Here is a 26,869-nt window from a genome sequence, read left to right as displayed (position 1 = left end):
CATGTACATTTTTCCCTTCCATTCCCTACCATCTTGGTGCGCCATTTTCTCTGCTTTTTGATAGGCAGATTTCAGGTGATGATGACCTGAGACTTGTGTCTAGAAAATGCCCTCTGCCTTATTTTTCCTTTTATTAACATAACATTCACTTTTGAACATAAATTAAATGGCTACAAAATTATTTTGGCCAGTTGTTCTCTGATCCCATTTCCTGTTTTTTTTCTTTCCTATCTGTAAATACTATATTGATTTCTCAATATTTCTGATACTAAAATTGCCACAGGAAATGGCCTAAGTTTGATTCCACACTTGGAATAGACAACTTGCGTTCAGGGTGAGCGTGTCTCTTTGGGTGCAGGGTCTGCTCCACAGCCTCCTTTCCTAGCTTTGCTTGCATACATATACATATACATACACATATACATATACATATACCTATACATATACATATACACATATATATGTCGCGAGGTACTACAGTTAACCATTCTCTGTTTCAAATCTGCTATGATTTGGACTAGATTTCATAGATTCATTTCTCTGTGTTCACAGAGGAAAACTACAGGCTCCTCTCGAAGTCCTAAGGCTCTGACACTAAGGAAACACCCCTGGCCTCACTCCCAAAGAATAAAGCTGGAATAAAGCTTTATAGTTTTTTTGGAATAAATCTCCTGGGTAAATCCACCTTGGAGAAACACTGCCCTCTCGCACAGCTATTACCCAGCTTTTTGGAGAGGTTATTCAGATGAAACCTCTGCGGTGAGAGGAAGTTCAGCAGGAAAAGACCCGTAATTGTTCAGCCAGGCTTTGCATCCTTCAAACACAGACACTCTAGAAAGTTCAGTCTTCATTACTTTTCCCTTTCAGAGGAATATACAGGCTAAGGAAAAACACATTTCTTGCTTGCATTTCTGTTACATTTCTGCTTAACATTTCTGCCTAAAAGCAACATCTATGCATAGAAACATTTTACGCTTGCTCACGAATTTTAAGGTTTTCATGACGTGTGTGGAAAGATTCATGATGTATGAGGGGAAAGATTTTAAATGGAAGGGCAAAGCTGCTTCAGTAAAGACAAAATGACTAGGACTATTAAAAGCTAATTATATTTAGGGTGAAGACTAGTGCCAGGAGATCTCATATGCTTAGCAAGAACCCACCAGGAGTATGAGTGAACCCCATGTGTGGCCTGAGACTCTTGTTGTGCTAGATGTTATATAATCCCAAGGAACTGGCAGAAAGTTTATATTAAGAAAGCTAATACTGGTAGAAGTCTGTAGACCTTTTAATAGGTCTTAGACTTATACAAAGCATGCGATTATGCTACCTAAGTCTAGTCATTTAAGATACATCAAAAAAGTAGTTTTAGAGAAAGAAGGATTAAAGGAGATACTTGTAGGTGAAAATCTGTAGAAGCAGTGAACTTTTCACCTCTGACAGCTAGAAATGACCACAGGATACAAGATCAGACGGTTCACTTAGCTGCCGAGTAACAAAATTAGGCTAAAAGTTAGACCTGGTCTGCCCGGAGGCAACATGACAAATTAGATTCATCCACTTGCCATATTGGCATTAATGCACTTTCATATTAGCTAACAGATTACAAAAGAAGGCTTTGCCTCCAGGCGGGGTGTTCTGGCACTTAGCTCATTTTCAGACCAAGGGTCTCCCCTGAAGGCACAATGAGACCTCGCTTCTTTGCAGCAAAGATCTGATCCTCAGCAAAGATTTACCACCAACATGTGAACGTCTCTTAACACTTCAGAACTAAAAAAAATGCAGATTTCTTTCTATGAAGCTATATACATTTTGCACACTCTGTTTTTGTCTTTACAATAAAGAAATAGTTAGTCTAAATTCCGTTAAAATTGATGTGGTCCCTTGCTAACATTGTCCAAAAAGAAAAGGATCTTTTAAGGCCAATTGGATGGGAGGCACCGATGAGAACTGCTGAGTGTGTAGATGGCCACTGCTCTTATGCTGAGGCCGTGGTCCTGGTAGGATCATGCACCCACTATACTGTGGCCCTAGTGCCCGTTGTGAGGCGCGTGCGTTGAGCACTCCGTGCCGCTAACCTGTGCAGGAGCCACCACACGGGAGCACCGCCCTTCTCCCTGGGAACATGAAAGCCTCTTAAAATTAACTGCATGACATTATGGCTCATCTCTCTTGTCAGGCTGGATTTGGCTGTGACACAAGTGACGGCGGCGCCCTGTCACAGCCTCGTGCCCCCACGCTGTGCTGCTCCAGTGCACTCAGGCAACCGGCACGCGGCATCGAAAGTGCTTGGGCACAGGGGCTTGCGTGGGTGTTGTGCTTGTGTGGGGCAGCCCACACAACCAGTGCACTCCTGGGCTTTCGGCTGTGCCCCACGAACCTTGGGGATCTGCCCTGATCCCATCCCCTCTGCGCTCCTATTCCAAGGGCTGCAGCTGTAAGCACTGGGAGCAGTATGCACAGAGCTACGCTGGAGCTCTCGCAGCAAGCGCGGTTTTGCTGGGCGCGTGGGGAGAAGGTGGCCACAGAAGTGCCGGGAGGAGAGCAGCCCCTCTCTCCTTTAGAGGGCAGTGGAGCTCGCTGTTCACGTGCAGCCTGCACAGGGAGGCAAAGCTCTCATCAGGAGCAGCCAGGCTCAGCAGGCTCCAAAGAACAAGCAGCTAATGGAAAGCAGGGCTGAAGTGGTGCCGCAGCCACGCTGCGTCATGCGGAAGAGACTTTCACTGCGATATGCTCTATGCAGCGCTCTGCACAGGGGCCCATTAATTTCCCTTGTTTGTGTTCACAGCCATCAGCAATCAGACAAGTAATTAGGGCTCCTCGGAGAGGCCTTCCCTTCTCCCGCCACATCGCGACAGCAGCTCGTGCTGGAGCACTCCTTACTAGCTGCACTTTCCAAATTAGCCTCTGCCTCTTCCAGATGAGCTCTTCCCATCAGACTTAGGCCAAACCTGCTAGCAAAGCCAAGCCAGAGGTGATTTCAAAAGCAAATCTCACCTTTTCATGGGCTTGGGAGAGGCCTCCCGCTCCAGGTTGGAGGACGCGTGCTTCACGTGCATTGCGTTGTAGGAGGTGTGGGTGTACTCGTTCTCGTCGCTGTAGTCGGGCCCGAGCAACGTCCGAGCCCACGTGCCCATGTCGTAAGGAGGAAGGGTCCCCCCAAACTCAGAGGGCAGGCATTCAGGGTGTATTAGCTGGTGAAGGCTGTTCAGATTGTTACCATGGAGGAAGATCTTTAAAGAAAAACAATAAAAAGAGAGTTCAAAGTCATCATCAGCTCCTTATTTCAGTGATGCGATCATAATGACACTAATGATGTTCACAGTGTCGTTAGTTGAGACTGCATTTTCAGATGGGAATTTCAAAAACCCTCAGCATGTGTTCTGGCAGTGCAGGGGAAAAGGATTTCCTTTGGTGTGGATAGGTGAGGAAACAGGCTGGCGCTCTAAACACTTCTTAAAATCCTGATTCGATTACTTTTTGTGCATGACACTCTTTCTTTCTTAAGTACCAGATCAGGGAATATGGAAGTCAGGGATAATAACTGATTATCACTGCTGTAAGAGGATAGAGACTTACACAAAGAATGGTGAGAAGAAAAGGGAGGTAGTGGAGGCTATGGAAAAAAATGTGAAGAATATGAGCATGTAGCCTATCCAAGCAGCCAGAGACTGGTGTTTTCCCGCAGTCTGCCATTCTGCTGAACTGCTTCTCACTGCTTTGGTTGTCATTCATCTCTCTAATGCCTCTCAGACTGGTACTGTCCTTGGCCTGCATGGTTTGCATCAGACACACTCCAGTTCCAGTTCCGGGGTCTTCTGCGAGAGTGTAGTGCCTGGAAACCAGTGAACTACCACTATGTGGTCAAGGCCCACTTGCTGAAGAAGCAAAATAGCAAATTTCATTCCCACCAAAAATACCTCCATTAAGCAGAAGTTTCACCCTCTGCTGGTGGCTTCAGGTATGCCTGGTAATGCCTCTGGTGTGCCAATTCTCTCTGCCTGTGGGCATATGCCATTAAACGGTATCTACACTCTGTTTGTGATTGCATTTCTCCTGTGCCTGACTCAAGTTCTGAAAATCATCCACCACTGCTGGTCAGACCACTGCAAACCTTTTAGTAGTAAAGTTTTAGTAAAGTTTTAGTAATAGCTGCAACTCTCAGAAGCCTCTTGAAAAAAAATCAGAGAGAAATAGAAGGAAACAAAGAGAACACTGATGTTAATTCATTCCAGATCGGAGCATTCCACCCCTCACCCCCAGCCTACCCCTCTATTTACCCTTTTTCTTGTCTTGTCTTTGAGGAATGGTTTGATTAGTGTGTACAAGGCATGGATGTACCAGGGCTGGTTGACAAAATGGACTCCTCCAAAACGGGCAGGAAAGCTGTCCTACAGGAAGAAAAAAATAGAAGTCAGTTAATAAATGCAGTACTTTAGTCAGCTGGTCACTAGGATGAAAGTCAGAGGAAGAAGTCTGCCATCTGCAACAGCTAACGAGCCTTGGGCTTGGCGGGGAGGGGGCAGGAGAGAGACAGAAGGAGGAAGCCAAGAAATGCTTGCATCGCTTTTTTCCTGTTAGCAGGCACAGTCCCTTCTCTCCTCCATGCACTAGCACATCAATTGCTGATGATTTAAAGTAGACTCTCCAGACACTCTGAACATTTTTTTAACTCCATCAGGGCATCCGACTTTGCCGAGATGGGAAGTGAGACAGGGCTGATGAACACAACTCCCTTGAGGGGAAGCTTTCTAATTTCTCATTGTGTTGCATAGCGAGAGTCCCCCGTTCCCACGCACGTTGCTACACACCGCTCACCTTTTCACCCTTCTGCCTCCCTGCCTCCCTCCTGCTAAAATCATCATTACAATGGGTGACCTTTCAGGGTGACTGAGCAGCATATGATGGAGAGGAGGAGGGGTGGGAAATGCCGATAAGTGAAGGTGTTGCGAGAGAGCACCATGACGGCACCATGGAAACTGGCAGAGCCGAGCGCTTGCTACGAGGTTTTGTACAAACACTCCCTGCATTAACATGCAGGTAGCATCGTCCCAGGGAGGTGTTTGCAAAAGCATCCTACTCCGCTCAGCAGCGTGGCACGGTTAATAAAAGAGGAGGTTGCTGGCATATTGGTTACTGCATATTGTGATGGGCATTTTGTACCTACGCTCTCATCTATAACTGTCAGTCAGCCAGGGATGAGCCTAGCATCTTCCCCCGTGCCCAAAGAGTGGGATGGCCACCGTTGCTCTGTGCAAATCCAGAGAGAGGAGAATTGCCTGCCTCTCTCCAGCGAAGGGTGATCCTGACAGAGCCTGCATTTGCCTCTGAGCGCTCATAAACCTTGTCACTCACCATTTAAAGAAAGATTATAATCAGATCTCTTCCTTCAGGGCTTTGGCTTCGGGACTCAGGCAGCATTCATTCCCCCCACAAAATTAGCCTAGGTTATTATGGGGCTTTCTTTTGCCTTTCTCTGAAGAGTCAGAGATTGAGCACGGCTCAGCAGAGGATACAGGGTAGGTTTATGAGGTGATAAGGAAAACCTCCTTACACACCTGACTGGTGTAGCTTCTGCACAGCTTCAAGGTCAAATTATTCCCCAGATTTAGCACTGTGTCTGAGTTCCACCACCTCTCACAACCATCTCACCCCAGGCTGATTGGCAGGACCCTTTACACTCCTCTACATACCAGCTATGCGTTACCTCTGTGGTCATCTCAGATGATACACTCAGTGTTTGTGAGGGGCCACAGGCATTAAGTGATGCCTTTGACATTAGCAACAGAGTGGTGTAAGGCACTTCTACCTGCAGCATGCCAATTTAACTGAAGTCATTACCAATATTGGTCTCTGATTCTCTGCTGCAAGACTAGCTGCCAAGCCAATAAGCGGGGGGCCAGGCTCAGTAATATAACAGGTGGTCCCATTTTATACTCGCAATAGCTATAAGCCGGGCCTTTTAAGGAAGACAAATGCTCTGTTAAGATGCGTTATTGCTTATTTACTTTAAGGAAAAATGACTATTTCCATTCTTACTAGGATATTAATTTAGGGACATGGCTTTGGCTGATATGAAGTACTCTGACTTCAACAGAACTATTATGAGAAACATCATCTGAGAATCTGTCCTTTATCCTAAGTTCACCTAGAAAAATCATTAACAATAAAAAATATGAGGCAAAGATAAAGTGGCTTTCTACCTTATGATGACCTAAAATTGGGTTTTAGATCAGACCAGAACCAGTTGCTTTTCTACTACAGAAGAATGAAAATTTAAAGATATGAAGGCTTTCATGAAACATCACAAAAAAAAAAAAAAAAAAAACGTACAAACAAGCAAGCAAAAAACAGAAAGCCAAAAAAACAAATAAGAGGAAAAAAGAAATTAAGAGATTCCAGAAATTTTCAGCCATGTTATGCTCCATATTTTTCTAAGTAGTTGCCATCCCACAAGCTGTAGGTCTAGGGTTGAAGTTGTGGAACCTTCTGCATTTTGTTTCATTTTTTGCACTATGACAGTATAGGTCAGTGTATAAGATACAGTCTGTATGTGAAGCAAGGGACAGTAAAGACATGAGAAATGGGAGGCACAGAAATAACTTGAAGATATGAAGGTTTACATAGACCTAGAAAAGAAGAATTGCTTTGCCTTCTCACTGAGAGATACAAATGATATTAATCACAATCTTCAAAGGGAAATGTCACTCAGATTTCATTTCCAAGGTGAAACTGTGGCTTATAATATGTTTCCCAGCCTTAATGATACCAACTCACTCAGAAAAGACTGAATGATGACCATCACAGGGACCTGTCAGAGGTTTAAAGTGGCAGATTAATTGGCAAATTAAGGAAAAGTAATTACTTTTTTTTGCACAAAAAATGAAATTTATTGTCTATCCAGCATAGACTGTTGAGTCCATAAGCTAGATTCAGTCTGGTGTTTCAGTGGATAAAGCGTTACAGGAAAGCTGCTCGTGTAACAATTTTAAAGGATCTGCTTTATTTTCATTCTGAAGATACACCTAAAATGCACGAAGAACCTTGAGAAGGCAGTGTGAAGATCAGGAAAAATAAATAAAAGGACATTTTATGTATGTAGCTTTCTGCTAAATTTTATTCCTTGTCCTACTAAGCGCAGTAAACTGAGTTTGACTTTCATTCCTCAGTCCACCGGCATTTGTAAGGCTGTCAATTAGAGCAAGGACAAAAGTGGTTTTTTTTTTTTTTTTTTTTTTTTTTTTTTGAACTACATAAATTTGGTATGGGAATCATCAAGACACTGTTTGGAACCTCAACATACCCATTTTGCAGAAGTCCCTAATTAGAGTTGCCTTGGCAAGGATTGCTCCCATCTGGAGGTATGTCTTGCACAGCTCCAGTAAGATGTATGAGGCCTTTCCCACACTCTACTTAGTGTTTCTGCTGCTCTCCCTGGGGCAAGGTGAGAGAAACTGAAATTGATTTTCTGCTGGAGAGCTCTTGCTTTTAGGAATTCTCTTTTGGTTTCTTGTGTCTTATGATTCCTTGGGAAGGTGTATTTTATAATGAGGTACACTTTCTGGAGCCCACTGTGGAAAGGACCCTGGGATCATAGAGACTTTTCCTTAACCTGATTACTTGCTAAAGCTCTACCCAATCAGAAGAATATATTTACATTTCATTCCAAAGGCATAAATGAACTAGTGAAGGAACTATGGCAGCTGGGGATTGGTCTAATTATTTGTGGGTATTATTGTCATCAGAAAATCAGACTGGACATATTTGCATGCCACTCAGAGATGTGACTGCAGTACATGTGAATACTTGCAAACGAGTGCTAACCTAACTAACGTGTCACTGAAGAGAAACAGCAAAAGGGAGCGTGATATCGCCTTGGGCAGTCAGCTCACCCCAGAATGCAACCAGGTCTTCTTCACTGGGACCTGAGGCAAACAAAAATAAACACCTACCTATGCTGCAGTTGTACCTTTCTTAAATGCTATAGCCTAGAGAGACATCAATTTGTCGAAACACAGGGTTTTGTGTTTTATTTGACTGAAACTGGTGCTAGAGGTATTAGCTATAATGCTAGAGATGCCTTTTCTTTTGCCTGATTTGTCTTTTTGACTTTGTGTGTGTTTCTTCCACTCTTCTCATTGATTCCACTCCACAGCATTCCCAAAAGAAGAAACAGAAATTAACACTTTGAGTGCCACAGTGAAACTGCCTCAATATATCTATCATTTCAGAGTGTTGAGTTTTCTCAAAGCTTGCAGATATCCATAATATCTTCTGCTGATCTGCAAGCTTCTCCTTCTCCTCCCAAGCCTTTAGGTCTATGAACTCTCTGAACTGAATTGAGTCTGGGACTCAAAAATCTCCAGTACTTAATGTTCTGTTAACCAGCCTGGGAGGAAAAGCTATGAGAACAAGAGAATTTTCACTATTTCAGCTTCATGTTGCCTCACGACATCTATTTCTTTTGGCATGAGTATGCATCAGAAACCTTTAACTGCTTTGTTTTTTGAACTCTTTTATTCTGAAAGCTAAAAATGAAAATGAATTTCCCATCACTCAAGATGTACAGCTTCTCACAACAAAGTGCAGCAGAAGAGTAAAACAGTCCTTGGAATATAAAAATAGAAATAAGAGAGAGCTCTCTAGCTTGAGATGCATGGCTGCTGTTTTCAAATTGTGTGAATTGGCTTAACAGAGAAATGATCTGAGCTCAAAAACCAAGTTAGAGCACATTTCTAGATTTGGGACGTCTGGATTGCACATTTCTAGATTTGGGACGTCTGGATTTTGGACACAAACATCTCTAAAATGTTTTAATAAGTTCTATTCTTTGCCACCAGGAAAGCAAATATGCATCTTGCTCTCCAAATTCATTTTAACCTGGACCATACTGCCTGGTTTAATACAAATTAAAGTATAATTCCCTTTGAATGAAAATGATTTCCCTTAGATTCTGGAAGATTTCAGTCATAAACAACACTGTTTAAACTGAAAGATCATTTAAACTGAGGATAAAAACAACATCTTTGTGCCTCTGAGCTTACATAATCAGTCCCTGTGGTGGATTAAAGCTCCCACAGACAGTATTAATAGCTTAGCAAGATTTTATTAATAGTTCAGTGATAGTTTCTCCACAGAGAATCTCTGGGAGTGGATGATTTTAGTGGATTGCTACAATCAGGGCAGGCGACTTCCAGCTCACCATCTCTGGATTCAAATTTGGCCTCTGAAATTGCAGTAGCATTTGAAGGTTGTTGCCCTCAGACTATATGGCCTTGCCTGATTTTGGCTAAGTTGTGACTATTAAAAAGCTGTCCCTGAGCACATTGGAATGAAGGCATTTTAACACCCTTGGCATGGGCAGAGCGGGTTGTCTTGTAATAAGTGTTAAGAGAGGAGGTGACGTGTCGCCCTTACCGCTACGACTTCAGTTTCTAATTTTGAAGCCGCTCCTAAGAGAGGAATGTTTAATTCGGCAAACCCTGAGGCCAGGAGGCAGCAAGACGCAGCGGTGGGATGCGGGAGTGCGGGACCGGAGCGCTGGTCCCGCGCCACCTCCAGCAGTCCCTGAGTGCTGGCCGCAAGCGCTGCCATCGCTCCCACATCTGCTCCAGATTGAGGCACGTTCAAATTCCCATCCGGAAAAGTTTCTCTTGCTTCTGTTATCTCATTTGAGTCCCTTGTGTTTTCGAAGAGACGCGGATGCAAAATTAATGTTGCCAGCGGCAATGGTAGCAAACTCGTCTGCTTCTACCTTGGCATGCCCTCAGAGTACACAGAGCTTGGAAATAGCTCCGGAGTAGGGGGGAAACCATTAAAAAGAAAAAAAAAAAGGCATTAGTGCTAACAATATGGCAGTCTGGCCTGCTCAAACTACAACTGTAAAAAGAAATCCTACAATCAGGAGAACTCATTAATTTTGCTAAGCTGTGAATGTAACTGTTCACACCAAAATGCTCTCTTTTCTTTGATATCTAAAGTAGCAAAGGACTGGAGGAAACCAGAAAAAATATGAGTGTTTAGTTTATTTTTGCACTGCATACCTGCATATGTACATTAGTATGCTCTGAAGTACTGCTGTCAGGAAGATGGAACTGAAAAATGAACACTGGGATGCATTCTCCTAGAATTTTTCATTATGTTTATTATCTCTCCTGCTACACTCGATAACTTTTAAAATTCAGTCATTTGCAGTGGGTTTCTCCCAGTCATTATTGCACATTAATGAGGTCCTCCAGAGCATCTGTTCATGGGTGTTGGCAGATGGCACCAATAAATCAGGTTATAGAACACAGATTTGTTCAGTAAACTTTGATTTGTCCTGATAGAATCATGCTGTCATATCATCTGGTCTAACAAAATAACTTGTAACCTTGGGGCAGAAAGAAGATTTCTTCATTGCTTCTCTGCAAGCAATCCTTCATTGAACCAGCTTAGAAAAATAAAAGAACAGAAACTTTCCACAAAGCAGTGACTCCTCAGGGTTGCCACCACAGCCTGGTGCTGCTTTAGGCTTGGCAGGTGCTTCTGTTGATCTCAAAGTGCTTCTCACACATGAGGTAGAGACTGAGGCTCCTTCGCAAAGAAAGACAAGTCAAGTAATTGCCAAAGGGACAGCAGGTTCATTCAGGGCCTTGGTTCAGGAGGCGCACAGAAATGAGGATCTCGGAAGATGATTTAGAAATGACTATAAGAAGATGTTGCTCTGACACACTGGTTTGTAAGGAGCACGTGCATGTACGCAGTAGCTACAAGTTGCCCCAGCTGGCAGCCACGTGTGCTGCCAGACTCATAACACCTAACACCTTGCTCTAGATTAGGCCACATCAGGGAACTTCTTCCTGAACAGAAAGAAGTCATGCACCAAGCTAAGGATGGGCAGCACGGGTCACAGAAAGAGGAGGCAGCGTGGAAAGGAACACACATATCCTGGAGGTTCTTTTTCAGAGTCACTTTAGGAAGTAGCTGTGATTTTAGCAGCCAGCTCTAGCAAATTGGGCTAAAACCTCTCCAACATTGTCCTGATTTTTGAAGTAAACTGTGACTTGAAAACACTTTCATACTCATCTCTCTTAAGTGAAGCCGACTGCAAGCTGAGTTGCTTCTATTCCTGTATCTCCCTGAACATGAAAGCCTGAAATTTGCTGTGGGGGAAGGGGAAGCAGTAGGAAAATTGTCAAAGCTAAAAGGAGTCTAGGTTTTAATTAGGAACCGTAAAATGCACCAGGCACGATGAAACTCTGTCCTCGAGGCGTGCAGAGTGAATGCATGTGTGCTTGCTGAGGTCTGCAACCACAAGTAGGCTCTAATACTTAACAACCCGCCCTGAGCCACCAAGGCAAAGCATAGCCATGAGGATAGCCATGAGCAGCTTTAGCTCTGCGTTTGAAACCATCAGAATAGCAAAGGCTCCACATAAATGCCGGATTTCCACAGAGAAGTGCTGTTTCTCTAATCCTTTCCCTGATGTCAGGGGTAAAACTAAAGCTACTTGTGCCTGTGAGCCACTGGTGAGCAAAACCGTCTTGACTTGAGATGAGTTGCTCAATATTTTTTTTTTCTTGTAGCCAAATTTTGCTACAGGATGTTCCAAAGTAAAGTGGACACAAAAAGAATGAACGTGTCCAGCAATGACAGTAAAAGTCTGCATTAAAATGTCTTTAAGGAAAGACCACCCTAATTTCCTTAGACATGGGGAATAAAAAAGCATCAAAATTAAAAACATTGCAATGGAAAATTCAACCTGAAATGAAAGTTCTGCTTTTAATGTGCATTTATGGATAAAAAAGGATGACTTAAGGATTATTTTTAATTAGAAGTAATCTTTAAAAGTTAGTTCTAAACAAAATCAATTAGTAGCCAGAATATGTGATTTTCCCCAGCTGACCTGATTTAAACCTCTCTCACCCCCTGCTTATTGCTATTTCCACAGAAAGGCCTTGCACCCATCCTGAAGGCAATAGATTCGTGAGATGCTGTAGTTCAAAGTACAGGATGTGGAGGGTTTAGTGCAGAGAAGATGACACAGAAGCAAATCCATTTGGATTTAAAAGACTGGTGAAAGGACAGAGTCAAGTGCATACAAAAAGCAAGAAATAAAAAGGATAAACTATAGCAGCTCAAGTCTTCTTCATCAGACAGTGTAGGAGTTTTAAAAGAAAAATTATCTCTGGAGTCTATCTCCTTAGCTATGTATTGTTCTGCTGAGGCGGATTGCTGGAGAATCTGAACTATGTACATAAAACATTTTTTCTATATTTTCTACACATTGCCACTTGCTATATCTGCTTCTTCTCTTCTCTGCCAAAACAAAAGCCCTGCATCTGAGTAAGGTGGGCGAGGAAGGTCAAAATATCACAGGGAGGACAAATCCCACATCAATGCCTACAGCAATGCCCACAGCTTAGTTAAAGTCAGCCAAAGAAAAGCAATTAAAAAAGGTCTTGTGGCACTTGCTTTTCATCTCAGGAGACCTAATGACTTTGCAGCAAACTTTCTGTTTTGCCTATAAAAGTGCCAAGGTTTTATACAGAGATCAACAGTAGCATTAAAGTTATGCTGTGATCAAAACTTGATGATGGAGAAAAGATTCTGTTATTTACAGCACTGGGTAAACTGCTATGTGTTTAGCAGGACTCTGTTATAACTTGGCCTGAATGAAACCTAGAATCTCCTTAAAGCTTTTGTATGCGCATTCATATATAGAGGGAGGCATGTAAAGGGATTATAAACTGTTATCGTGAAGAGATTATAACCTAGCACAGATCATAAAAAATTTGATGAAACAGACTGGGTTATTTTTTTCATTTTTGCATTTCTGAAATGTAACATTTGGCAGAAATTATTTTCTTTCCAGTAAATTTCTCTGCATCTAGCAAGAAGTTACAGCCCCCGCCTTTTTCACATGGACTTCTCTATACAGCTACTTGAAGGGATACTCTAGGCTTCTAGCATCCCTTTTCTCAAGGCTGTTACTAAACTAAAGCTGGATTTATACCTTATTTTACCAAGAATTTCGAAATTTACTCTTTTTTGTTTCAGATTAGAACCTCATCTTAAAATGGAAGGCTTTCTTCCGCCTAACCTGGCACAAACCCATTTTTAACAATTTCTGTGATCTCTGTTGTCAGTGAAGAATATACCCTTGGTGAAGCCATCTTGCAATTCTTCCTTTCTCCTTCAAAAGGAGTGTGTGTGTATGCCAGGGTGGGCGAGGGAAACTCTGTGACCTACTTTTTTTTTTTTTTTTTTTTTTTTTTTTTTTAAGTACTAAATGCCTCTGCAATACTTGAAACCCAGCTCTGGGGGCATTCAATAAAACGCAACTAGCGCTGTGCTAGATAAGTACCTGGCTGCAGCTAGGACCTTTGATTGCACTTCATCTGCAACCACTTATTCTTCAGAGCAATAGGAGCCTAGGAAATATTTAAAGATTGGTTTATATTATTTATCAACCATAATTATTTTATATATAAAATTATATATATATGTAAATATTTATATATTTTATTTTATATATATGTATTATAAAATATATATATATTATCTATAATATCAACCTCTATACGTGGTCTAATGTGGTATTAAGATTGCTTTATTTTCTTATCTCTCCATGCTGAAGTGAAATTTGTTTCATGTATTTGTGTTTCACGAAGTCCAAGATAGTCACATAGCTGAACTGACAGGAGCAGACCAATGTGTTGGCTCAGCAATAAAATATGATCTCTTTGTGTCTGCCCTTTTTGTAGATCACCCCCTTTCCTCTCTCTCTCTCTCTTTTTTTAATAATGCAGCAGTGTTCTGGTAATAGAAACTTGACTGTAATTGAATGTCCTTGAAATATGTTTTGAAAACAAAAAATATAGATAATTAATATTAAAGATACACAGCTTTCCACTGTGGAAAAATTTTATTTAGGAAAGCTGTTTTTACAATGACAGAGAGTATATTAGGCTTCATGACATTTTCAACACCCTGCATTTAAGAAACAAATATGAAAGCCCCTTTGCACTGAGGAACGCTGTGCAGTGCAGCACAGCAAGCACTGGTGTCTTTCCACCACGATGGCTTGTTTTGTTGTAGCAAGTATTGCTAGGACTGCATCATTAACATTTAAGACTTTTGGATGCTCCACTTGTAATTCATTGTAATTTCACAAGAATTTTACAATTTGGGTTTAAATGTTTTGACAAAGACCTAGCCAATTGTTTTGTGGGGGCAGGGATTTTTTTTTTTTTTTTTTTTTGTGGCAGAGGAAGATAATTTAATATTTCTCCAGAAGGATTAGGAGGAAAAATACTATTTCCTGCACTTCAATAACATTTCTATGATACTTTGTGGTGGAGTTTTAATGCCCAAAGTCTTTGGGAAAGGGAACTAGCTTATGACATGAGTTTTTTCCAGAGACCATGTTTTTGCTGTCCAGTGAGAATTTGTCCACATTATGAGATTTCCTGCATGTGCAAATGCCAGAATTGAGGTAGGGTAGATCTGAGCTTGAGATGTTTCATAAACTGGCTTGGATAGAGTGATACTCTCTTGCCTTAAAAACCAAGATCAATCAAACTCATTAAAGTTTATTAGCTACATTCTCCCTAGAGGCTCTCTGAGCTCAGCCTGCCACAGCCCAGGCCAGGTAAATTCATCCCTGTCATGGTTGCTCCTAGAGGTATTGTAAAACACAGATGAAGTTGAAGCCCCAGTGAAGCTGTACGAGGTACTTTAATACTGGGATTTTTTCTCTTTTTTTTTCTAAGCACTTGACTTTGAACCTTTTAATGGTCTTTGTGTTGTATGAACCACATAAAACTGTGCTAGCAGTCAGCCAATGCTACTCATCACATACTTGCTAAAAAGCTGAGCTTTTATCTGTCTGGCAGAACTGACTATTATAAAAACTTTGTACTCTTTGCTACAGACAGCTCCTGCTTGTGCTCTCTGCAACAAGTGTCTCATTCCTACAGTACAATTTCCCCTCAGTCCACATTTCTTATTCCTCCTCGCTCTAGTCCAACCTTAACTCTGACCTCCAAACAATTTGATAAGACAGCACTAGGAAAATGATTTCTGCTCTCTGCGCAGGTGGAAGGAAAACAGAGCACAAGTTTCCTAACCTTTTCATTATTATTGGCCATTATTGGCTATATCAGAGTAGAAGGATAATTTTAGTACATTTTTTAGCACTTTGGGTTTTTCTGTATCACCAACCTTTCCCACCGTATTTCCTGAAAAAAAAGCAGTCTGAATGCTAGTAAGTTTGCTGGGTAGTCTCTGCTCTGCCTATCCCAAGAGTCTATCCTTAATTGTGTTTTTAGGCAGTGCAGTGTCAGTTTGCAAGTTAAAAATGTCTCCCTCATTCTGTTTTACTCTTAACGACTTTTCTAAGCACATGAGGAGAAAAAAATGACTTCCCTGAGTTTTCTAAAGCTTATGACTATCGGGAAAGTAGTATCTTGTTTCTCACCCACCTCAGATCCAAAAGCTACACATCTCTCCTTCCTCCACTTCATTTTTATACAGGAGTGAAGTCACACATCAAGAACTGTTTCATGATGTCTTAAAAACACTAGGCTTTTTCCATCTCATCGTTAGGTTTGTTAGGTAGATATAGGGCAATCTGTATCTTCTCCTAAGGATTCCCTTGGATAAGTTCCCAGTGCTGCACTGTATCCTCCATGTTTAACTCTAAGAATTTTGTTACTGCTCACACTGGAGTATTGAGGCATTTTCAAAGCACTGGCTGGCATTTACCTTGACTTTAACAAAGCTTTTGGCATGGTCTCTCATATTGCCCTTGTAGAAATTAGAGACATTTTCTTTGGAGACAGTCAATTCTCAGGTAGAAAGGACAAGAGCTGCAACAGTGGAAAAATGAACTGCATTTTAGGAAAAATTCCCATACTGAATGTGATTGAACACTGGGACATGTTTCCCAAAGAGTCTGGGAAGACCCATCCTTGGAAATACTCACAATTCTACTGGATAACCTGATATAAATTTAAATCTGTGACAAAATTTCAAGGTTAACATTGCTTTAAGCCAGGAATGGCACTAGAAGACCTCCAGAGATCCCTTCCCTGTTCTTGCTATAGAATTTACCCAGTCATGTTCTGCACTTAGCTTTGAATGATCTCTGCACACTCAGTGCTTCAGGTTGCAGCCAAGTTTCCACTTAAAGATGGAGCTTTTATCATCTTTAAAATATGTCACAGAATTTATTATGGACTAATGGGCAGGAAGGTAATGTTTATTTAAGATAGATATGCTTTACCACAAAACCCATCGTAGGAACCTAAATGACAGCAATCGAAAAGAAAGATAATCTGTTCAGGCCAGAGCAAAATCTGTATCACTAATTCACTCCATGGAACCTTTGTTCCAAGGATGAAGAATTTCCTTGCAATCAGCAATGTGCTGGGAGAACATGAGTCATCAGAAAAGCTGCATTCCTTATTAACTGCTACGGTTTTTTGCACAATAATATCCATTTGACCTATATCTATCAGCTTAATTAAAACCTCTCCATCATTGAAACTGATAACTGACACAGCAAGGTATCAGAGCTGAGGAAATTGTATTCATTTATGCTGTTCCCTGGACAGCTTTCCAGGAGCACTGATAGGAGCACAGACAGCAAGGTGGAAAATATTAGGGGGACAGTAACTGAAACCAACATTTGTCTGCATCATTATGGAGAAGTTAATAACCGTGCAAAACACATTGCAAGTGCTTGAACTGAGCTACTTTTTTTTCCCTTTTTTTGGTGATACAGTGTTATCACATATATATAAGAGCTTTTGGGATGGCAGATCTTTGCACAGAAGCTGAAGATAAAGACCATTAATGAAACATTTATGCAAACGCTGGTATATTGGTATATCTTGATATCCCATCTCTACTGGCAGTCTGTCTGGAAAAGTCAGTTCACTGCTTATTGTTGCCATTCTCTCCAAAGTTTTAGGACCAAACATATTGCAAACTTCCTTCTTGCTTTCCCTCTAATTCTCTGTCCTAGTGCCACATTGTTTCGAGTTTGGGTTAAAACAAATCTCAGGTTCACCAATGATTGGACACTCTAGCAGGGACTGCATCAATAAATGGGCTGTGCCATTTGAACTGGTTGAATTGTGAAGGGGCTTAAGTTACAAAAGCTTGCTCAGTATGAAATCCGTCACTGAATGCAGCAAATTCTTTGCTCAGAGCAATTACTGAACCACCATGTTCCCAGGAATAAACAACAAGGAAATATCCTAAAGAAAAAATAGTACGGGTTAAAAAAAAAGCCTTGCCAGAGCTGCAAGTCTTTCAGACTATGGAAGATAACTGGAATCATTTGCACTTGAGTCTGTATCTACAAGTATGAAGTGCCACTGGAAAGTTAGCTTTTTTTTTCTGATGGAGTTGTTTTCAAGCACCCTGATTATTTTTTTCCCATTAACTTAAACAGAGAAGTCTAATTATGAAAGATTATTATAGTAATTTGAGTACTACTCTCAAGGTGGAATGAAACACGTTAGCTATGTGTTTTCAAAGAGACATTACAAAAAGGAAGGTCAAAATAAAATGGTGTTCGATGGAAAGTTATAGAAATAGATTTGTCATTTTGGGAGTCAGATGAATTTACAGATAAGATCACAATTAGAGCCTGAGAAAAGTCATTCAAGGGAACATCTGCTGAAATATCGAGAATTATCTTTTGGCAAAGCAATTAGCATTTGCAAGGCAAAGAAATACTTGCCTGAAGACATGACAGAGGCGAGACGTTCTGTGGTTCATTTACCTAGGAAAGCTGCTTTTACCATAATTCAGGCTAAAATAAGAGAAGGGTAGGCATTTTTCTCTAGGGATAAGAATACAAGTAAAAAGAAGTGAAGGTAGTGCTCTTACTGATTATATAAAGGCAACTTTTTTTTGAAAACCTTTTTTCTTTTTGAGTAAAAAGGCATCTTTTGCAACGTCTCTAATTAGAAGCTGAGAGGGCAACAGCATGCTGAGAGGTGGCCTCAGGAAACTGTGACATCCATTTGTGCACAGTTATTACTTCTTTAGGAAACCTTTTTCTCAGAATGACATTGGAATTTTTTCATATGAAAATGCAACACATGTTTGATGGCATAAACAAAACCAGGTTGTGCATAAATTGTTAGATCTGGAGAAGATTGCAGAAAATCCTATCTGGAGGCTTCAAGCAGCCCAGAAAAGATAGCGAATTCTGGCATGAACTAAACAAATAAAAACGTAAATTTTTCAGAAATACCTGAGAAGAATACGGAGAACATTAGTGAAATACCATCCCCAACATACCCCTCAGCTGGGTAAACTGTAAGGAAATTTTCACCTAATCAAAGCTGCCTGGATCAGCAGCTTGAAATGGCTACTGAGAAAATACCTTCAGGAGCCATAAGTCAGAAACATATCTGTTTTTAATGTTGTGAATCTACAGTGGCGCCAGTGACACATGGGAGGTGATATGAATACTGAAAACAAGATGCCTATGCCTGCCAGCCAGCTGTCAGGGTCACTTTGGCCTTGCAGCTGTCCTGAGACTGATAGAGCAAAGCAGCAGATTCAGTATGGTCTGTGAAGTGACACATGCGCTGATAACTGGGCAAGAGTCATGCCAGTGCTGGACTGATCGCAGACGCAAAGAGAGTGCTGCACCAGATGGACATGAGCAGAGAAGGAGCAGTGATCTCTCCTCCAGGTCCCAGAGGGAAGCAGCATGGAGCTGACAGCAGTAACCGCGTTGGCTGAGGCAGCTGAGCCTTGGGACATGCTGCTGCAGGAGTTAAATTCAGCCCTTGGCAATGGATGGATATTACAACGGAGATCCCGGAGTCCATGTGACAGCACAGGACAACTCCGCAGCTACTTGAACATTGTTAACTAATCGGTCTTTGAGTTTCTGAACTGAATTAGAAATAATTGGGTCTTGTAGGAAACTTGTAGGAAAGGAGAGAACTTGTAGGAAAACACCAAAATAGCCCATTGGCTCCACATGGTTACTTATCCCTACTCCACTTCCATCAATCTAAATATGATCAATTTGGAGTAGAAAAGTAAAACTGCTTCTGCTGCATGTACAACTTAGAGAAGAAAAGTGTAACAGTACTTTCTTTACTTTTCCTTTAAAAGTGACAGAAACAGTCTCTGTTTAACTGCAGGGGTTAGAATAGGGTCTCCTGTCCTGCTTAGAGAAACCAGATAGATAAGAAGCAGAAATAAGGGGAACGAAGAAAAGAAAGAAGAAGGAGAGGCTATAAAAGGTATTATCCTAGTTGGCACGGCTAGAATTGGACCATTTCTCTGGCTTCAGTTGCCCTGGTCATTAGCAAAATATCTGCTCATGGAAAGAGCATCTTTTAAGAAAGGATAGCTGGCGTGTTCATCAAATCACATCACAACTCTCTAGGGCTTCCTTACTTTTAGAAAAAAAGGTTTTATTTTTAATCCTCTTCCTCCGCTCTTAAAAAGACATTTTGTTGCCTTTCGTGTAGTTTATGCTGTCTATTCTTCTAAAAAGAATGCATATAAAGATAAAAAAAATGCTAGTGCCAGCAACTGTAGTAACAATAAGGTGCAAGTGCAGGTAAAATACTCTGGAATCAGATTTTCTACAAGACAGTTCAAAGCACTCATACAGTGGTCCCTTCTTTATTACAAGTGTATTGGCCATGTTCAATATCAGTTGCAGCCTGGGATGTTCATGGCCCTGAGGTTAGCGGCAGGGGTGAAGAGCTCAGCTGCCCCCAGGGCAGGTCTGACCCGCTCCTGGACAAGCCATGCACACACACTGGGTCAATCCATGGGGCCAGATCCGCCCTGGCAGGCTGAAGGTCAGGGAGCAGACACGTTAGAGGCACATGGACACACACACGTTTCATTTGAATCTCTTTGGCATTAAAGCAGCTCTGTGAGCTGGCAGGGTAGTGTGGTGGACAAGCAGGAGGCAGAGGTAGGAGTCAGAGGGACACTAATATCTTATTGATCTGCCTTGTGTTGCCTTTTCCTACTCTTCCAGGAAAATTCTTGCCTAGCGTAAAAGGAGTATTGATTCTGCTATGCTGCAAAGCTTATTGCAAGTTTCAGATTTAGAAAACTTTGGGAAATTAGAAACTGTGATCTTATGCCATCCTTGTTGAAGTGCCTTTATTTAATTATTGCTATTCCTTCACTCCTCCCACCATCCATACTCCAGCTAAGTTCTGCAAGCAAAACCCTGGGTAATTGATTTCACAAGGAGTTTTACCTTTAATTTTGATTGATTTCCATACGTTTTTAGAGCTACAGATCAGAAGCTTCATTCCTTCCTGCTGCTATGTATTCTTCTAAATAAATTATAGATGCCATTGAAATATCTAATCATCTCATCAAAACCTGAAGTCAGCAGTGGCAGTTCGAAGCCAAAAACAAGGACTCATGCCTGAATGCCGTAATTCTAAAGACAAATAAGTGAAATGACAAGTCCTGTCTCTGCTGAGACACAGGCGAAAAATTACAGAACACTGAGGGTGATCTGGCTTGGCACTTTCTCCCAGATGGAGCATTTCATGGGCTTGAGTCAGGTCATGATCTCAGTGCAAAACCACTTGAAACTCAGTGTTTGGACATTCATTTGGGTTCCTGCATCTTAGCAAGTTTCTGCCTGTTTGCTGGCCCGTAGTCATGGTATGTGTGATCGTGTCTACCGCAACTGTGACATAAAACTCAACGCATGAAAACAGGGGACCACTTCTGGGTTACTGTCCCATTATTAATAAAAATCTCTCTACAGCTGCTGGTCACTTCCCCTCTTGGTACCTGGCCTTGTAATGATCCTTATTCGAATACAATAAAACAACTTCTTAAGATGCTGTAGATGAACTTGCTGTATTTAACACTGAAAATTCCTGATCCATAATTGTGGAAAACTAAAGATGAGGGAAGGATCCTACCGGGTTTCTATCAGTGGAGCACCTGAGAGCGGAGGAGGCATGAGGTGACTTCTCTAAACTAATCCCACAGACTTGTCGTATCATTATTTATCTGCCCTACATACAAAATAGTAACTGGTAAAGTCCTTTAACTTACAGCTATTCAATCAAATTTCTATACTCTAAGTTATTTAAAAATATATTTTTAAATATATTTATATATGTATATATAAATATATAAATATATTTTATATTTATATAAATATATATATATATGAAATATATTTATATATTTTAAAAATATATTTTTATAGCTTTAAGTTTGTTAGATGTCAGAACTCTAAAGATGGAAATTTATGAACTGTAATTGAAGAAAAGATTAAAGCTGAACACATGTACATTTTACATACAGAAGGTATTGGATGTTGTTTTCTCTATTAAAAAAAGGCTGTGTGTATGAATATAACACTTTACAGTGTCTGAAGCAGTGAAATTTTCTGTGTATTGTTTCTTTCTTCTTGATGAACTCCTTGATTTTATGACAGCTTTTAATGTCAAGAGAAACTGTAGCCCCAAAGTACAGTCCCAGCTCCAATAGGCTCAGCTTACAGAATGGTTTGCCAAAAATAACAAGCTTCTGAATGACTCTGTCCTCATGCATCTGACTCCTTTGAGGAGAAATATGACCTTTTCCATTTAATAAAAACTGGTTCAGCTGTATTCTAAATGTATGTTGCAATACAACAAAGTAGTGGGTGTGTTTTCCATGGAACTAGTAAAATATCAAGGGGGAAGATTTCAGCCAGGTGTTTCTGCTGTGCCATGCAGCACTATGTGCTTTCATTCCAGAGATGCTGGCTTATGCTGTGAAGATGTGTTTGCAATGAAAGGGGATCTATTACTTTGTAATTTAACTGGATTGCAATGGTTGGGTCTACATAGCTTCACATGTAGAACTTCACACATACAGCTGAAGAGGTTGCATTTCATTTTCCTTTTCTTTTCCCTTCCTTTTCCTTTACTTTTTGATACCAGACTTTGAGGAAACAACTACACTATAATAGTTGTATATTTTAAAATCTGTCTACACTGTCACAGGCTTGGGATGATGAAATATCTGACATTTAAATAGAAATAATATTCAGCACTGATTGTGCATTATCTTGAAGGTTTGGGCTTATCAGCAGAAGCCCATAAAAGAGAGCTGGCAGTTTACTCTGATCTGAGGCCACCAGGGGAAATATCCATCAGACAATGTGAAAGGGAATCAAACGTGGCTGACAGCTGAGTCTCCTGGTGGCTTGACAGCTTGGACTTTTACAAGAGAATCAGCTCACTCTTTGAGGTCTTCCTTTACTTTTCATTGAATAACACTGTTCTTAAAAACTTGACCTTGCCATCCTTCTTCATAACCTCATTCCCTCATTATATACATACGGGCTATGTATGCAGTGGAGGGCCCCATTCTACACAGTGGTCTTATGTGAGGACATGTTTTGAAAGGTCAAGATACCATCCTCTCCGAGGTCATCTACGAACTTCTTCTCCCCTCGTGTTCCAGTCTTCCTTCCTCAAAGAAGAATGATACCCTTCAAAGCGTATTTTACCTCGGGAAGTTCCTAAAGTAGGACACATCTGATCATTAACCCTGGTGCCCTTGCATTTGGTATAGTAATGTTTCCTAGTATATTTGTTATAAAAAAAAAGCAGAAAAGGGGAAAGTAGAAAATTCTAGGGCTAGACTTTAACACAATATCCTCTCTGCTTACTGTCACCTTACTTGTTTGCACTACCAGCTGTTTATTCACACCTGTGTGATTTTCTTTGCTGCAGGGTTATTAAGAGCAGGACAACCGTTCAGGAATTAAACACTTCCTTGCTCAAATTCTATTCTGAAAAAATACATAACAAGGATTTCATAAAAGCCTAAGCAGGTCCTGACTGGGTTAAGTCCATCTAGCGCAATACTTTTTCTCTGACAAAGACATCTGGTGGTTAAAGATGGATGCCTAGGATGGAGTATAAAAACAAGATAAAATATAGTCCATTCTCTGAATTCTTTCTCTGCCTTTAACCAGCTGCTTCTTTTTATGTTTTTTTTTAAATTTATATTTTTCATTAAAGAATTTTCTGCCTCTGAAGACATCTCTAATAACAATTCGTTCATGAAAAAGAGGAACTAGAATGACAGAAATTTTGCAGCAGCTCAACTCGTGTCTCAGGTCAGGTGCTGTCCCGTGTGCAACTCTGTGCGCACCCCAGGAACACTTCAGTACTTCCTAGGGAAACTTTACATACGCTTCCCAAATATAAAAGAATCTAGTGAAAGCTGTGCTCTCATATATTATCTTTCGTTCACACAGGAAAGAACAAGGCCTAACTTGTAAAAAAAAAAAAGGCTGGATTCTTGTGATCATGTTGGCTGCATGACTTGATAGAATTAATGATTTTGCAAGTCATCCTTGGTGATGAGAGCAGTTGAGTGCATTTCACAATGTGACCACAACCTTGGGACCCATATAGGAGCAGTTCCCTTGGAGGGAACCAGATCTTTAACATTTACATATATGAACTCGGCTTCTTCCAAAAGCCTTGCTTGGTTTTCATCTGATAGATAGGCTTTTTCTTACTAACTTCACCTCCACACTTGAAGCATGTGAGGGGTTCAGGAGAAAAAGAGGGTTGAATAGAAAGATATCACAGCTTGTAAAAAAAAAAAGAAAGAAGGAAAATTTTGCAAGGGAAGTGAGAGCAGCTGTACTTCACTTCATCCAGAGGCACTTGCCATTTGAGAGCTTGATGCTTGCACTGGTACTTCTGGGTCCCCTGGTATTACAAAGTATTTAGCAGGACTTAGAGTGGGGTAAAAGGGGTAACAAGGCTATTAAAGGTACTTCAGTTCATGAAAATATGATATATACGAGAATCCCTTATAATTTATTATACAGAAATATCTACCTGTTAGGAATGAAATGCTGACTGTGAAGAAGTCACTTGGATTACAGGTATAGAAGACAATATAGCATGTCCCTTATTCCAGTGTTTGTTTTTGTTTGTTTGTTTGTTTGTTTGTTTTTTGTTTGCTTGTTTTTTTGTAGCTATCTTTATTCCTGGCAGGACAATGAATGGTATTTTCTAAAAACTCTGGAGTGTCAGGCTGTAATAAACAGTGAGTTACAGTGTTTACAGCTACTCAGCATGTTTTTGTGCAGTAATAAAACAGGTGAAGATAGAAACAAGCGATCATAAAAAAAAATCTATTCTTGTAAAACAGAATGTCTCATCCATAAATTGCCTTGATTTTAGAAAAAAAACAGCAACAACAATATAAAAAAAACTTAATAAAGTCTGATTCAACCTCTTGGATAAAATAATTCTCTGCAGCTCTTCAGTCTCTTGGAGAGCCACAGTACTTATGTAAAGCTCTGACAAACAAAAAGGTTAACAGCAGTAAAGAGGTATAGTCTCATCATCATGCACAGTGTGTTAGGATTAGTCATCCTTCAATTAAACATAGCCACTTTTCCATCTACTGTTGACCAGCTTTTAACACTGCAACATAATCTAGTTATTTAGGTAACCAATTTGGTTCAGGGAGGAAGAACTGAGCCACCCCTAAAATGTACTTCTGTCACAGAATCTACTCTGGCAACGTCCTGCGTTTTTTTTTTGTTTTTATTTTTATTTATTTATTTTTTTTTTTTTTTTTGAGCCAAGGAGATGTTCAGGAAGGCTGAACACTGACTTGAAGATGTGAGCAAGGTAAAGTTTCAGCATTTGCATTTCAAAGGCATTTCTAAGCTCAGGTACTTGTCACCAGTGTTGTCATTCAGTGTTCAAGTTAGCACTAGCAAGTGGGGTGAGACAGCATCTGTAGTCACTCACCTGTACAGACAAGGCCCAAGTTGCCAAAATTTGTTACAAAATAATTTATTCACTGAAAAGATAGACAGACTGAACCTACTTGTATTTACCCAAGGAAGAGTCCTGTGAAAAAGAATGAAAAAAAAATCAAGCAAATTGAAATATTTCCACCTTTCATTTTCCATATTTCATGTAGCTTTGATGCAATATGAAATGGAAGAAAGAAACACTCCAATATGAAATAAAACTTTTTTCCTTTTTTTCAGGTTAAAAATGAATTGGAGGTTTTCTGGTTTTGTTTGACCCTCAAAATCTGATTTTTCAATACTAGGACAATGATGCAGAAAATCAATTCAATGTCTCTGGTCCTAAATGGGTAACCAGGCATTCAGCATGGTTCATGGCTGCACTGAATAAACAAGTTATTCAATGCTGTAAACACTACCCACAAACACTCTGTAGCACTACTCATTGTGAAATGCAGGCAAAATGTTATCAGCGTTTCACAAATCAGTCCCAAATGTCCAAATTCTGGATAATCTGCTTTTATTGAGAATGTTGAATATTTCAGTATGGCAAAATCTTATCAAAGCAGTTCAGGCTAAGTGGCCTAAAGAGCTACATATCTTTTCAATCAGTAGAGCATTTGTAGAATTTTGATCCTCATTAAAGTAAAGGGAAAGAGCAGCTACAATGCTGCATGGCATTGTCAATGTGTGATTTTGCTGCATTATGTAGATGTTTCCCATTTTAAAACATGCAATGAATGCATTTTATATATACTCGTGATGTTACAGGCATCTTATTTCCACTTTGAGTATGGAAATAATGGGTCTTTGGGTATAGACCCAATATAGACTTATACATTAATGATTAAAGTCGTGAGCTTATATTTTACAGGAAAGAAAAGGTGTTATGTACTGCACAGCTGGCATTTTTCAGATCATCTTTTCCACAGCTGCACAGCTGATAGATATTCAAAAACTTGCCAGAAACCCAGAAACCCTTAGCACTGCTTTGGCATACTACTTGCTTGTATGTCAAAGCATAAGTGCTGTTCCTGCCTTTTCACACAAAGAAGATGAAGGCTCTGAATTCCTAGTGCTAAGCAGACATATCTAATTGAACACCACTAATATTGAAAAATATCTCCTTCCTTTTTTCTTCAGTGTTGTAAAATAAAGTACTAAACTATAGCTGGACCATAGAAAGTTGGAGTAGAACTTGAATAGAAAACACTGCTCTAGTTGGAAAACAAGTTTGGAAAAGGGTGGAAATGCAACCTGAGTGCGGGTGAGAGAGTGAAGGCAGGATCAGGACTCAAATCCGAATCACTTGGCTGAGGCTTAAAATAAACAATCTTTCTTACTTATTCCTGAACTCCTTATGTACCATCATGCTAGCAGCACAGCTTTTACAGTGCTACACTGACAAAGTAACGTTGAAATGAACTGACATTCCTAAATTGGTCAAGATTTCTAAACTGTATTTTAGAATTGCTTGATTGAATTAACATGAGCAATCTCATAATCTCATTGGCAAATAGTCTCACTTGGAAATAAATACTGCTTCTGTTTTAAAGAATCCACCATTCTCTGAAGATACCAAAATCATCTGCCCAGATATATGCAGAGAGGGGATAAAATTTTGCTTTTGTAACAAGATTGTCCTAAGACTTTGGATTGGTTCTTGTCACTTGAAAATTGTATCACCTCCTATCACCTCCTATTGAACACCTGTGTTCAATTTCTAACACTGTGAATACATATTTAAGCATCTTCATTTTCCTTCCTGCCATCACTGCTTTGCTTTAAAGACTGTTTTACCTGGGAGATCTATGAATATATATTCATAACAATTTTCCAAACTATTTTTTACTTAAGATATACAGATGAGAAAAACCTAGTAGAGGTATCTAATTGAATTATTTGACTATGCATATTTTATAACTCTGCATTATCCAAGACAGCTCATGGAGGAAGTTCTTCCTTAAACCTCGATAGAAAAAAACTGAGACATGCCTAAAACAGTACCACATACCTGATATTTAGAAAAACTAACTTGCAGAAGGGAAGGAAATGAGTCAGCAAAACAAG

At 40.3% G+C, this 26,869-nt stretch overlaps 1 protein-coding gene across 1 annotated transcript in view; it reads right to left on the bottom strand.

The window, feature by feature from the left end:
• Window positions 1-26,869, bottom strand: part of CLVS1 (clavesin 1) — a 91,871-nt gene that overhangs the window by 18,701 nt on the left and 46,301 nt on the right. Inside the window, exons 3-4 of the mRNA XM_010213834.2 lie at window positions 4,278-4,388; window positions 2,995-3,230 (exon numbers count right to left, since the gene is read on the bottom strand). Of these exons, the coding sequence (XP_010212136.1) occupies window positions 2,995-3,230; window positions 4,278-4,388 (347 nt within the window). The remainder of the gene's footprint in view (window positions 1-2,994; window positions 3,231-4,277; window positions 4,389-26,869) is intronic.

Source organism: Tinamus guttatus, unplaced genomic scaffold (assembly GCF_059628265.1).
Source record: "Tinamus guttatus ecotype Peru unplaced genomic scaffold, ASM5962826v1 Tinamus_guttatus_pri_ptg000056l, whole genome shotgun sequence".
Classification (NCBI taxonomy): Eukaryota; Metazoa; Chordata; class Aves; order Tinamiformes; family Tinamidae; genus Tinamus; species Tinamus guttatus.
This window is presented reverse-complemented; position numbering and strand designations above follow the sequence as displayed.